The sequence below is a fragment of the Plutella xylostella genome, chromosome 10 (genome assembly GCF_932276165.1).
Source record: "Plutella xylostella chromosome 10, ilPluXylo3.1, whole genome shotgun sequence".
NCBI classification, from domain to species: domain Eukaryota; kingdom Metazoa; phylum Arthropoda; class Insecta; order Lepidoptera; family Plutellidae; genus Plutella; species Plutella xylostella.
The window spans coordinates 3,255,036-3,269,842 of record NC_063990.1 but is presented as its reverse complement, the minus strand read 5'-3'; the positions used below and the strand labels follow the sequence as shown (position 1 = coordinate 3,269,842).

The 14,807-nt window shown below is 37.7% G+C and overlaps 1 protein-coding gene across 1 annotated transcript; it reads right to left on the bottom strand.

The window, feature by feature from the left end:
* Positions 1 to 573: 573 nt before the first annotated feature.
* Positions 574 to 14,704, bottom strand: LOC105390362 (U4/U6 small nuclear ribonucleoprotein Prp31). Its single transcript, XM_011561653.3, has 9 exons — positions 14,380 to 14,704; positions 14,032 to 14,167; positions 13,667 to 13,871; positions 12,872 to 13,014; positions 10,998 to 11,182; positions 10,495 to 10,635; positions 9,958 to 10,107; positions 7,110 to 7,337; positions 574 to 1,272 (listed from the first exon to the last, which is right to left on the bottom strand). The coding sequence occupies exons 1-9, from the start codon at positions 14,578 to 14,580 to the stop codon at positions 1,162 to 1,164; spliced, it is 1,500 nt and encodes a 499-aa protein (XP_011559955.2). The 5' UTR covers positions 14,581 to 14,704; the 3' UTR covers positions 574 to 1,161.
* Between the last annotated feature and the right edge of the window lie 103 nt (positions 14,705 to 14,807).

Genomic DNA, 14,807 nt, shown 5'->3' with positions numbered 1-14,807 from the left:
AGGTTTCTTCTAGGTAGGTAAGACGTTTGAACACGTCATCTTAATACATTCGCGAGCAATGAATAAGTTCAACCAGCTATTGGTTTCATATCTCACTGAAACTTTTTAATTGCTCGTGATCCGAAATGAACATTAGCAAAGTATCGCAAAATGTACCTACCTCAATATCAGTTGGTTGTTTATTTGTAAGGTTGTTTCTTTAGATTCAAGGTGAGCGGCTACAATCTATATTCGATTGCTGCGAAAGGAGTTACACCTTATATCGACAGGTTCATAGCTTTTTAATAAAGTCACTGGTTTTTTTTATAATAGGTACTTACAATTTAAACATAAGAAAATCATGTAAGGCATATCAAAACAAAGGAAGCATTCGAAACAGTCTATCTGTGTGTAGTTAAACCTAACTAAAACGCAATACCAAACCTAATTTAAAGCTGTACTTGTTTCCGTCCGTTTGTGTTTGCAAAACATTTCTGAAAAGCCAAGCCTGATATTCAATATAGCATGATACCCAAAAACAAAAGACGGATTTAGTTACTATTGTTGGACTCGAATTGAAACAAAAACCAAAAGTACTTGTCAGTTTTTTATTCAGGAAATATTAGACCTATGTCAAACGAGTTCATTTAAAGCTGAGATTTACAAACTTGAGTTTTTTTAGTATTTCGACACTGCGAAAAGCTTTATTATGTCAACAATACATTGCAGATATCGCGTTTCGCAAAATTTGCTCTCTGTATACTATTTCGATCGGAAGTTAAAGGGGTTATTGTAATGTAAATCAATCAATTGGAACCGTCTTCCTTATCTTAAATGCAGTTCATATTAAATTTATAAATAAATTGTTAGCTTACTCCGATCTCGCTTTATTTAGACCGGTCATTTTTTTAATTCATAATGTCCACATAGGTTTCTGTAAGTATTTAAATGGGATACAGGCATATTTACAAGTTTTTGATATCAGTAAGTATTTCTCTCTTGGACATTAAGTGGTACCTTCTTTTCAAACAACCTACTACAAACTTTCTGCAAGTACTACTTATACGTTCAATTTAGGTTCAATTCGAATGCAAATGCGTCCGATTAACCACAGCAGCGCGTCGTTAAAACTTAGAAACAAAATGATTAATCTACTGACTTCTATTACAGCCACATTTACATCTAAGTGGTATTCTTCCCGACGGAGAGGAACCCCGAGGTGTTGGAGAAGTACTTGGCGTTGGCCTCGTTCACCCGCGTCTCTGCCGCTTGAGGGTTCACTATCTCCAGACCCTGGAACAAACATAGCACTATTAGGAAAAATACCTACAGGCGAATTTACACACCTCCTCCTTTTTGCAAAGACGGTTAAATGAGAAAGAAACACCATTTATTTCTCTTGGCTCTCTACAGCCCGGGAGAGGTCAGTATGGGTCTTGATTTGGAATAAAGTAAGTATGTTTTCATTTGTTATTTGTTACTTTGTAAAATATACAGTAGCATGGGTCTTATGCCTGGGGAATAAAGATAGTTTTCCCTATGCGGGGCGCCCTCTTTCGAAAAAACACCTATTCTATTAACTTTATAAAACGCATACGCATACACGACACACTGCCTTTGTCACGTCCACCATTCTCGCTCGTGCTAATGTATGCAAAATGGGCTTAACGGAACAATACACACCGAGCTCCGGTCTTACTAAGAATATATTGAGCATAAAAAGTGGCAGATTGAACAAATGTTTGTTAAGTCTACATTAATGAGATGATAATCAGAATCCAATGAGTGTGCACTCTAGTAACTGCTACACAGAAGCGGCGGCGGCGGTACACAAAGTACTAACGGTCGCTCAGAATATGGATGTGTAGATTGTTTACTCATTGGTCACCGGAACAAGTCTATGTGATTATGCGTGCTCGATTAAACGCAGTTATAAATCGTAGTTCCTTTTGAAAGTTTGTTTTCTTATCAATTTGTATTTACATTGAGGTAGTTCTGAACTACATGCCTGAATTTACATGGAATATAATTCCTAAGATCCTAAATATTGTTACAAAATAGATATTAAAAATATATCATTCAACTGAGGATGATGTAGATTCTTATGCTCATAATTATGTCAACTAAGATCTAGATCATAGTCTATGTTAATTACATCATTAGGTACATAAACATAGAGGAAGTATATAAACACCATAGCATAACTTTATAAATAACAATAGGCTGGGTAATGATGGAATCAGATACAATGGCAACTCTATCATTATCAATATTATCATATTACACTAAACATGAAACGTTTTTTTGTACTCAGTTATTTTTTCGGTCGGTGATTATATTTGCGTACTTTTGTCATTATAATAATAATTTAGATATAGGTTTTTAAACAAAGCAAAAACTTAGGAGCGAAATATGAAAATAATATGTTGCGGGAATACGCAAAAAGATGACACAAAAACCGTCGTTTAAGAACCAAATATTTAGTTCCCATGCAGTTTTGAACTGTGTTTATTATAGTTTAATGTGGACTCGAAATAGTTTAGGCTCTTCTTTGCCTTAAATTCATACTCACTCATGATATTTGGAAAATAAATAATAAATAAATAAATAAATAATCATTTATTTCAGGTCATCATTTGTTACATTAAAATTAAAATCACAAAATAAACCCATATGTAAATACAATAAAAGTACAATATTTAAAACTGAATAAACATAAAAATATAATAGAGTGCTGTATAGGGGCAGTAAAACTATGGACAAATTACAATTAAAATTAAAAAAATGTTAAATGCATTCGCCTACTTCTTATTCCCCGACTGGTGCATGAAAAGCCAGTGCTTAATGAACCAATTTCCATAAATATCGTCGCCGACCGCTGCTATCAGCTCATTGCTGGAGCTCCGGACTCGGTCCCAGAACGACGCCGCCCGGAGCCGCAGCACGGCGAAAAGGATCGTCATCGTTACGATTGCGAGACATTTTCCGAAGAATTACTGAACTATAATAATATTAGGTACAGTAGATTAGATAATAAGGTATAATAGTTCCTTCCATATTGCTCACCTCACTTGTCGTGAGATCGCCAAATATTCCAGAATGGTTCGCAGAAACGCTGATATTCACATAAATTCTAGGCTAAGGAGAAAGTAATAAGATTAACTGAAATACCTCGATGCAATTTACCACTGCCTACATGCAAAACGTGTAAATGGCCGCTGGGGGGAGCCACTTGCGAAGCTTTACATAGTGTACTACACAGAACCTAAATATTTCAATAATCGCCGACTGCTTTCCCTTGCAACCTGCTTGCAACTAAATGTCAAAGCATTTCTCCGCCAGGTTATATAAAAGTACCTACAGGAAACGGTCGCATTGATCTTATTGTTGATTAGCTCAAATTGGCTGTCAGGCCTACAGAGCCACAATGTATCAGATATAATAACTTTCCACTTAGACTTATTACCGGCACACTCGCGACTGCAGTATCATCTAATAATAAAGAAGCTGCAACAAATAGCTCGAATACCATTCTGCCCGGCAGCCTCTATTCATCCAATCTGGAAACTTTGAGCAAAATGCCTATAATCAGGCGTGCCTTGATAACATTCTTCTCCATAAACCTACGGCCAGGCATAACCTTGATAAGATCAACTGCATTGTCGGATGAAAACATCAAGTTGTATGGTGAGGGGACGTCCATTCCATTTACTACTACTAGTCTCGTGAAAATGCTTGTTATCAGGGAATATTACGCTCTATGGGGTAGTGATAAGGATCAGGAGAGTTTGGTGTCAGGGGTCGTGTAGTTGTTAGCTGTAGTTGATTGCGGCTATCTAGGTTTATGTCCAAGGGCTGATCGATGCGAGATAGGACCGTAATGATGGTGTTACGCGCATAGCACGAATGTGGTCAAGTGTACCTTTGTTTTTGTATAAAGACGGACGACTTTGTTTACGGGAGAGGAATAGAGGAAAATTTGAAAGCTCCAAGGCAAGTTAATGTGGGGCAAACAAAAGCGTGTAGTTTCATCTCGGTATTAAAGAGGTTTTATGAGTATTTCTGGAGTGATAAATTATAGAAGTACGTTCACTTAAGTTTCGCCTGTTTGCGTAGAAAGGTCGTTATATCATTAACTAATATTTATGGTGTCATAATCATATTGATAATGGGGTGTTAATTTTAATCGGTTCGTAACTAACCTAATAAGCTTTGCTGTCTGAGAAAGGGAGAAAAGCTTTCTTAGAAAGGCAGGTCATATATTAAGAGCTCCACAAGAAACTACACCGTTTCTTGTTATACATATTACATGTAAATAGTTGAGAAAATCTCATTTACACCATATATTTATTTGCATCTAGGTTCTAGGTCTTGTATAGCGGTGCTGCAATGGTCCCTTGTTATGTAATTAGTCGAAGATACAATTGCTATGCTTTTTGTCTCAATCTACATACATTCCTAGCAAGTGTGAGAAAATATATAAATTCCTCAGCAAGTAGTCTATCAAATGGGAATGATACTGTGGTATTGATGGGGGTAAAAAGTGTGGGAAGCGACTTCTTGCTCGCTCGCTTGTATGCGTGTATGCAGATGTCTGACGTGAGATAATTTTACGAGATGTAGCCTGGCTCATGCAGCCCAGCCTGTCACGAAGACTGGTGCTGCCAAACCGATGGTCAAAGAATTGAAAGGAGATACCCAGATGTCGAGCACACTGTTAATTAATTATGTCTTTAGTAAGTTAATCTTTTCAAGAATACGGTAGGTACAGTCAGATTCATAAGTTGCCACACTCACAAACTATTCATACATTGACGGTTTGTTAGTTTGGCATATACAATTTTGTATAGCAACTTATGAAGCTGACCGTACCATAGCGGATTTCATCAGATCGATATCAAGCAACCTGCCAATGAGGGCTAGGATGCCGGGATCAAATCCTTGGCATTATATACCTACTCGTATCGTTTATTTATATTAGTGTTATAGCTATAGCTGTTCCTACGCCACGTCTTTATGAATGGCAAAATCTACGTTATCGTATTATATCATTACGAGTGACGGCTTTGTGACAAACAATGTCTCTTGTTAGGACAACGACATACTTCACAATTTTTTCCCGTACATTCAAAGGATTAGATAATACTTAACTATGCTGCATCTTCTTTGATAAACACCAGTTTATGCAAATGTTGTGAGGAATCTCATTGATCGTACTGAATGAATGTTTAGATGAATGAAAATGAAGCTATTAGAGTAGAGCTTGCACTTTAAAAACAAAGGGATTCTGTTTAATTGTGGATGTCGATTAATTCAGAATATTTAGAAAGTTAATTTTGATTGGAGCGTCTGATACCTTATCAATAAATAGGATACATATACATTATAAAAAAATCATATATATCAACAAATTACCTAAAAATCTAGCCCATTTTTGATAAGCTGGAGACGGATTAAAATTTAAATATTTATGTCTTTCATAGTTAATACCATAAAACATAATCCTTAAAATGATGTGACAAGTATTTCCAAAATATTACTGTGTGGATAAATTCTATTTCAAATGCAAATAACACTAACTGTAAAAATCGTAAGTGCTCCAACTAAATTAATGGGATGAAGCTAATATCAAGATAGCATGCACTTAATAAATAAATCTAGTTAAAATATATTTAATTTCTATAAAAAGTGCACAAACACCGTGCCTTAGCTATCGCGTGTCGACTACGGGAAACCATAAACTAGAAATAAAACTTTTTTTAAACCCAAAACCATATTTAAAAAAGGTCGGTTTCCATGCAACCTGATTTAATATCCTATTGGCGCAATCGATTACCGTATTTACATATAAATGAAAACTAAATTGCAGTGTACGTGGTTAAGATTAAAGGAAACGTGTAATATTGCGTTCGTTCGCACTGATTAATCAATAAACCACATTCTTATTTCCTTTGGGAATGGTGCAGTTGTAATTAAGTGAATACATATTATTGCCGCACTTCCCGCGACTTCCTTTAGAAAGGTATTTAAATCTAGCACATAGGTAATTGGTTTATGATATGCTCGTTTGTGAATTGTCGCAATTAGGCCGTGGTAGTAGGAGCTATTTATTGTTCAGAAGAACATGCTCAAACGAAAGGGATGTTGGCAATAAACCAATGTAATTTGGAAACTTTGTCAAGCATTTTTTATAACTTCATGATGAATGTATATTTTATCTAATTCAAATTTGTTTTAAACACACATTTACTTGTACTTGTACTTACACATTTGTTATAATATACATAATCTAAAAATATAGGTCAGGAACGTTTAAACAGCTGCCAAACCCATAAGAACTTACAACACGGCCAAACAAACCGTTCTTACATAAAATAATGATAAACGTGCTTATCAAGCCATATAAGTAACAAACGTATGCAGTTATGAAACTGTGTTAACATGGTACATTAGTTTTGTCTAGACTTTTTCTTATTTGCCTTGACTCATCTGCGAGCTAAGTCGATTTATTTAATAGTGCGATAAAACTTCAATGATATACTAATAGAGTTTTTAATTTTGATGACGTCTATTGTGCAACGACCTTGTAAACGTTCTGATCTTGATGATACTTACCTACAGTCTGCAGTAACCCTCAAAGACGACCGTATTAAACTAGGTTTCATTCGTACCATTTCTGGAATGGTACTCTTGCTTGACGAAATAAGTAGTTTCAGTTTAAGGGTCTCTTGCCACCAGATACGTGTTATGCAGCTCTAGGAAATTAATCTATTACCACTAGAGCTATACCACCATAGCTTGATATCTACATTCATTGGTCCACATCTAAAAGTATCCTTCCCGAGCCACGGACACACATCAACATTCACCCTCTCTCACACATAAAAAGTTCAAAAGATGCTCGATGAATGGTGGTGGAATCATAATCTTGACAATCAACAAATAATTGTAAATTTTTACTTTAACTGAAATTATACATTCTATTCTACAGTCTCATTTATTTATTTATTTATTTATTTAAACTGGAACACCAGCAGCTTATACAACTAACATTTTTAAATTAGTCTCTACCTATATTATGAAGTCGGATGGCCGTGTGTGAGAAATCCCCACATATTATTATTACATACCTGTAGTGGCGTGAAGGCGACAGACGAAGCCGTCCCGGACACCTGCCTCCTCACAGTAGTGGCGCCTCCCCACTGCTGGTTCTGCTTCTGCAGGTTCTTCTGCAGCGTCTTGCTGATGCGGACCTTCGTCTTCTCGTCCACTTGCGGGAGGCGCACGCGGCCCGTGCTCGACTTGCCGATTGTGCCGCGAGTGTAGCCCAGGTCTTCTTGGTAGGCGTCGTCTTCGATCTGACAGGAGAAATCGACCGGTTAGATAGACATTATTTATTTGTGAAGAAAAGGAAACAATTAGGTACTTATTCTAACAAAAAGGTACAAAAGGCGGTCTTATCACTAAAAGTCATTTTCCAGACGACTTTGGTGTACAAAGATATTATTATGTGATGAAATAGGGATGAATACTTTCACTAAAGAATAAAATTAATGGAAAATTGTTAGGTATATTAATTGGTGGACAGATAGCTGATTGTAGCTGGATGATGAAGGCCGAGGACAGAGGGTTGCGGCGCTCCTTGTAAGAGGACTATGGACGGTAGTGAGAGATCGCGGTCTGATGATCATGATTGTATTAGGTATAAGTACCTTTTAGATATGTATTCAGATGAAAGAGATATCTTAGGTCTATATATAATCGTTTTTGTTCGACCAACCGATGCCTTAATAATGCCTGTTGGAATCGGTTTTCGGAATAGAAATCTCTTCAAGAAACGGAAATAAATCGCATCAATCAGAACGAGAATCGAAATACAGCTACTAGATAATAGCACCCACAACAATATCATCCACCGCATGCCATTCCTAACACGATATAGTCTAATAAACAAACTTCGCAACTTCAAAGCATTTCTCCGCCAAGGAATGCCCACAAAAGGCTATGATATCGCATTAGCCACACGTCGTTACGGGGTCTACGATATACGATGTGCCTTATAAACATTCCTACAATACCGATGAATGCTGTAGGAGACTAGACAGCACTATCTATGGCGAATTAACGTGCGAATTGGCCGCAGAAGACATGGAGTGGCAGCAGTCGCAAGGTAATTAGGTATTAGAGTCCATCAGTTTATAAACTCATGAAAACGGAAATGGATCCTAACTAGTTATTTCATAAAACCGATATAATGGATTACCTTTACTTAAACACAAAACCGTTAAAAAGAAATTATCAATCAGTATTTTATTATTAACATGTAAGTATTTTACTTCAAGTAAATAGCTTAAGTACAATGATAAAAGTCTCGCTTCTTATTTTCATGACTTTATAGATGGACTGTAGTTTCTATCTATGTCTTTGGACGTGTCTCAGAGCGTAATGACGCTAGCCGCCAAATAAATCCTATAGGAGTACAAACTCAGTAGTGACATTGCGACATGTCGCCCGCAGCCAATTGGTACCCTTAAACGCTGTAATCCCATCAAGGGAGTGTACGGTACAACTTTATAGGCACATAATGGACTGTCTAAAGCTAACGTTTTGCACAAGGAAGTGCTTTGTATGACTAAGGTTAGTATCGTTTATAAGTTAACGGTTCATTACCAGCCAATATGTATGTATAGTGGGTTACTAGCATACCTGAACTTTATTGTTTAGTTAAGGTATGCTAGTAACCTACTAGTGTACTGGCGATGTGTATACTTGTAATTGGACCTTGTACTTTAAATAATAACATAGGAGAAATCAAATAAAAATTACGGGTGGAGCATACATGTAGAAGGTTCGTAAGATCATCAGAAATTAATACTCTTTGTCGTCCTCGACAATACCTAGTGTTATCTAGATAAAATAATTTAAGACTGTACGTAGCACCTCATCTGCATAAAATGCCACTACTAAATTTTGCAGAAAATATTTCTAATCACAACAAAATAGAACAACTTATCTGCGGCCAACCACCCCGCGCTCACATCGCCAATTAGCCCGCAGTTTCCGCTGTCTCCACACTAATCTGCACCAATCCGTTGTGTACCGACCCCGCGCGCCGGTCTATTAACCAACGCGCAAAAACATGCGCACGCGCCGATTGAAATTCAACTATTCAACACATCTGGGGGGTCACTCTATATATGACGAAAAAAAAACGAAGTTTCCGAGCGCTCTGCTTCCCGAGCCACGATTTTATCTCGTTGTATTAAACGTGCCGATTGCACGACAGCTCTCGTTCGTTCGTTTTTCGTCAGTATAGAGTAACCCGCCTTCTGCGCTTCGAGCGTGACGTCACATTACCACAGGGGTGCCACAACGGTAACGCCGATAGCAATTGTTAAAGATACCGGTATTAATTGTTACGTATCGTGATCGCCTAACGAGAGAGCATCCGCCATTGTTGTAATTGCGATAGGAAAAATAACGCAATTAACTGTCACGGTTTAAAGGAGTTTGCTGGCGTCTTAATTGGGATGATTCATCTCGAGTCCAAACGGATTATAGTTGTTTTCACTCAAAATTATGTAGCGGATTTTTTGTACAGTACTTTGTTAACGAACGATAACCAACGATGGCAGAACAATATAACTATTTACTGTCGGCAACACGGGAGAAAAATACTGTAGATGTCCTTTCCACGCTACGTTATTGTTACATACAGGGTGGAATTTAATCAGTGAACTTCTAGCGATTATTTAGAAGTAACGGGCTGATCATGTTTAATTAAAATGAAATTTGTCTTTTCACTCCATCTCAGATGGGGGGTGATTTGCAAAAGGTGGCTGATAAATTATTGGATGCGGAAAGCTATAAATCGCATCCAGTCACCTGCATTGGGGGAGGCCTTCGGCCAGCAGTAAACTGCTATAGGCTAAATATAATGATGTATCTTATAAATGTAACAATTGTTGCAATACTCACATCAGCAAAGTTCAGCCTATTAGCGTTCTTCCTGAACTCGGTCATGGCGTATCTCTCCTTCATCTTGCGCACGCGCTTGCCGCCGCGCTTCTTGCGGCTCTGCTCTATGGGCTTGGGCAGGGGTTTGACGAACTTCACTGGAGGGGGTTCCTGGGGACAAGAGGGTAAGTTTATAAAGGTTAAGTGGGGAAAGCGAATGCGTTTAGCTCTCATGGTATACAACTATACAGGATGAGTCTTTCATAGGTGCAAATACGGAAGTATGATACAGAGCTCTTCATTCTGAACAACTTTTGTTATAATGATCTTAGTTCCGGATGTGCACCTATGAAAGACTCACCCTGTATACAGATTAGTGATAAATTTGTAGGAGATTAATTCTAAAAGCTTCACTGATATCGCATCTGCCGTTAAAAACAAACAAAATAGGACCAAAGACTGGCCCTTGAGGAACACCAACATGTAAATTAGAAACAACAGTGGTCCCAAGACAAATCCCTGAGGAACGCCAACATCAACGGCTCAGTACAATCCTACCTGTAGTTTGTCCAGTTTCTTCTCGATCTCCTCTCGCAGGTTGCGTCCGATGCGTCCGTCCGCGCTCTCGTGGCACGCGTCTACTCGCGCCGCTAGTGTCAGCTTGGAGGAGACCAGTTTGGCTGCTTTGTAGCGGAGCTCCTGTAACATAAACATAGATTAGAATACTGATATCTAAAAAGAGACTTACAGGCAGTCCATAAGATAAAACATTCATGTCACCAACAGTGAGCACCGTAATACCATTTTTATAGGTACTAAATATGACCTTGGTTAAAATTATTCAATTAATAAGCATTATAATTTTTAGAGCTTTTTTACTTTGAAGTTTGAAGCAGACAAACGGTTAAATTGATAAAATTTTCATTAAATTTCAGTAGTAAATAAACTGAATCATCGATGCTTGAAGAGATGGTGCTGCGGCTTTTGATGCATTACCAATAACGATAAGGTTACGGTCAGAGGACCTAATAAGTGAAAAAAATAAAATCCATGCAACTCACAGGCGTAGTGTCCTGCACAATCTGCGAGAAGTACACAAAGCCAGTGTGCGGTAAGGTAGCGGCTTGAGAGAACCCCGACAGAGTCTTCTTCTGCTGTCCGAGCGGTAGCACGTTGCATGACGGCATCTTGGACAGCTTGGAGAGACCTCCTGCTACACCCAGGATCTTGGCGGCTGTGGATGCGCCTGGTAGGGAAGTGGGGGTAGTTTGTAGTAATTTTATGATAATGATAATTTATTGCATGATATAGACAGAATTTATAAGGAATTTCTAAAAAGAATATATCCTTTAATATAACTTATTATTATAAGTCCTAGGAACAAAATTTAAAATGATAAAACATTTAATACAAACTTTAAAATATACATAAACTTTTGACGACCGAATGGCGTAGTGGTTAGTGACCCTGACTACTGAGCCGAAGGTCCCGGGTTCGATTCCGGTCTGGGGCAGATATTTGTTTAAACACAGATATTTGTTCTCGGGTCTTGGATGTGCCCGTAAAATGGCAATAGGCCCGCCCCCTATTACATTGGGAATAACAATAATGCACCTCTGCCTACCCCGCAAGGGAGTACATTAGTACAAGCCGTGAGTGTGTGTGTGTGAGTGTGTGTGTGTTTAAAATATTGTGCAGGAATTGCTTACCATTAAAATGCACTCGTATACAACAACTAATCAAGTAAATTCTTATTGTAGCTTTTACTATAGTAAGTTTGTATGTATTAGAACGGTTTGGGAGAATACTGGGATAAGAACTAGGCTATGGCTTTTTATGTTATGTTAAAGTGTGTGTACCAAGACTACCAACGTCAAAAAAGTAAGATTAATTTGAAGACTATTATGAAGTTGCTGGAATAGCACCGCCAGCGGTTCGCAGACAGGCCGCTGCGGCCAAAGAGCGCTGGAAACAACTGAACGACTTGCGCCATCCTCTGTATGGTCATGTTCCAGTGCAGCAGCGCCTTAAATCACGCAGAAGCTTCGTCACAACCGAACCGCTGACTAACGAGACAGCGCAGGAGTTCAGGTTGAGCCGCTGGAGAGCCGATACTTCCCACTTGCGTCAGTTTGTCCAGCCAGCCGAGGAGCTGCCTGCTGGAGGGGGTGAAGAGTGGTCTGTATGGAAAACTCTAAACCGCCTCCGGGCTGGCGTTGCCCGGACGAAGGACAATTTAAGGCGATGGGATATGCTCCCAGCCAATGCCAGCACTCTATGCAGTTGCGGAAGCCTCCAGACAACGTCACACCTTATAGAGTGTCCTAATGCCCCAAAATGCAGTCAAGGAGACCTGATGAAGGCCAATGATCTCGCAATAAGAGTAGCAAAACACTGGAGGAAGTTAGCTTAGTGCATTTTACACGATAGAAGAAGAAGAAGAAGAAGTTGCAAAAAACTTATATCAGTAACTATAAGTACTTTAATAAAAATAGCTTAAGATGAGGTCATGGACGATCATGTGCCTCCTTGTTAAATGAAACGTAAATATTTAATTTTTCTATTACAAGATGTGTTGTTTGTTCATCCATGGATTCTCAGAACAAGTGCAATAATTAACAGTATCTATAGGCCAGGCTGTACGCTGTTTGAGCATTTGAATCAACTTTGCATATTATAGTAGAATCTTGGTTTTTGCAAGTGCTTATTATCTTATAATTGATGTGAAGTTAGAATGTATTTCAGCAAATGCATTTAAAAAAATTAAAGTAAGTACCTATTCTTTCACGAGGGACCCATGTAGAGGAACATTTCCAGTTTAAATATTGTCTTTTGACAATGCAAGAGTTATTCAGTAAATCTAAAATACTAATGTGATACATAGTCAATTCATTTTCCATGGGTTAGGTCCAAAGACTGTAAAAGTGGGGCTTACCGACAATAGCAGTGATATTCGGTGCAATAAATGTCATGCGACTTTCAACATATTCATAGATCTTGGACTTGAAATTGTTTAGCTCTGAAGCCATGTCACAGGCCTCGTATATTTCATTCAGCTCATCCTCTGTTAACAGCTTTCTGAAAAATATTAACATAATTTATAAGGAACTAGCTGTTCCCGCGCGCTTCGCTTCGCCTTAAAAAGTTTTCCCGTGGGAATTCCGGGATAAAAAGTACCCTATGTTCTTTCCCAGGGTCTATACCATATGTGTACCAAATTTCATTCAAATCCGTTTAGTAGTTTTGGCGTGAAAGAGTAACAGACAGACAGACAGACAGACAGACACAGTTACTTTCGCATTTATAATATTAGTTAGGATTATTATAGTCGAAACAGTTTATTCTAGTACTTGTAAAGGCTATGGTAGTAGCTGCAGAAACCGTCTTCCAAATTCATAGAGCTTTTGGAGACTTTAAAATAGGTACAAAATTGATTTAACTGATGTAACAAGTCAATACTTGTGTGTTTCAAAGTCAATTTTAATAATTACAACCATGTTGTAAATAAAAAATATGGTCTATGAATTTGAGGCTAAGTATTTTTATTCTTTATTTTAATTATATACTTGACCCCTCTTTGATTGAAAAATCCTTCCACCCTAAGGTTGTCTTGAAAAATCACTTTAAGCGATAATACCACCATTTTTGTACATATGTGTTAGTATTTAAGTTAATTTTATGTGTGTGTACAAATAAAGAATATTCTATCTATCTATCTAAAATATCTTACCCTTGAGTTGTGGATGCAGTGACCGACACTATCATAATAGTGGCTTGTGTGATGAAGCTTTGCAGGGTTTCATTGTTCTTGGCTTGGTCCAAGTCATTGCCTAGTTCCCGCACTGAACGAATGTACTCCAACGGAGTCACTATAAGAGACTCCAGTTCCGGAAATCGTTTCTGATATTTGTCACGAACAAATCTGTGGATAGTGGCTGAAAGATGATTTGTTTTTAATGTATGTTAAATTACATTATAATACAATATATTTAACAAATTACATTGCAAATCACAAGTTAAGTTAAAAACTAAGTATGAAAGGTTTTACCCCCAAGGGTTTTTAGTTACAAAAAAATAAATTTACTTAAACCTTACCAATTTCTCCGTCAATTTCAACAGCAATATTATTAGCTTCAACTATAAGTTGGTATTCAGGGTCTGATTCCATTAATCCAGATACTTCTATCCTGTTGCGGTCATTCCCAATATTCAGTTCTATTTGTGACATCACCTTAAAACAGTAACTATGAGTAAATTCAGAGTATAAATCAAGGATTAAATCAATTCTACAAGGTTAAGTAGACATGAATGATAACACCTCTATATTTCATAGGCGATTCCTCTATCTATTTATAAGGTAAGGAGAGTAGGAAATGAAAATGCACAGTTTGTTTATCTGTATAATTATTTCTTATAGGTTATGTTTTTTTAAATATAACTTACTCGATTTAGGCGTTCAGAATCCCTTAGTTTTGCCAGTTCTCGAATAGAAACACATTTGATTTCTTCTTCTTTAGGTATAACAGGATGGGGAACAGCAAAATCGTTAAATGCATCGTTTTTGTTCGTGTTTTCTATTGCCGCCTCTAATTCTACATCGTCATTTTCTTCCAAGTCAGCCAGTAATTCATCAGCCAGCGACATTATTACAGAGCTCCAGTAATTTATGCCTAATATTTACTCGTATTCAGTTAATAAACAGTGATCGAATCGAACCAAAACAAAACAAGCCCACCATAAAAATAAGTCACCACTTGACACTTTGTCACTGTCATGTCACCAAGAATTGAGGTTATTAGAGATGGGAGTAGTAACGATTATTATGAATTCATGCACTGCACTGCATCGTTATCTTCTGCCGATGCCGCGGT

Bases quoted from the DNA above. Each gene is read 5' to 3' on its own strand.
- LOC105390362 (XM_011561653.3), bottom strand. From the start codon at position 14,580: ATGTCGCTGGCTGATGAATTACTGGCTGACTTGGAAGAAAATGACGAT. The intron at 14,168-14,379 runs GTAAGTTATATT...TACTGTTTTAAG, and splicing joins ATTCTGAACGCCTAAATCGA to GTGATGTCACAAATAGAACT. The intron at 13,015-13,666 runs GTAAGATATTTT...AATATTTTTCAG, and splicing joins ACTGCATCCACAACTCAAGG to AAAGCTGTTAACAGAGGATG.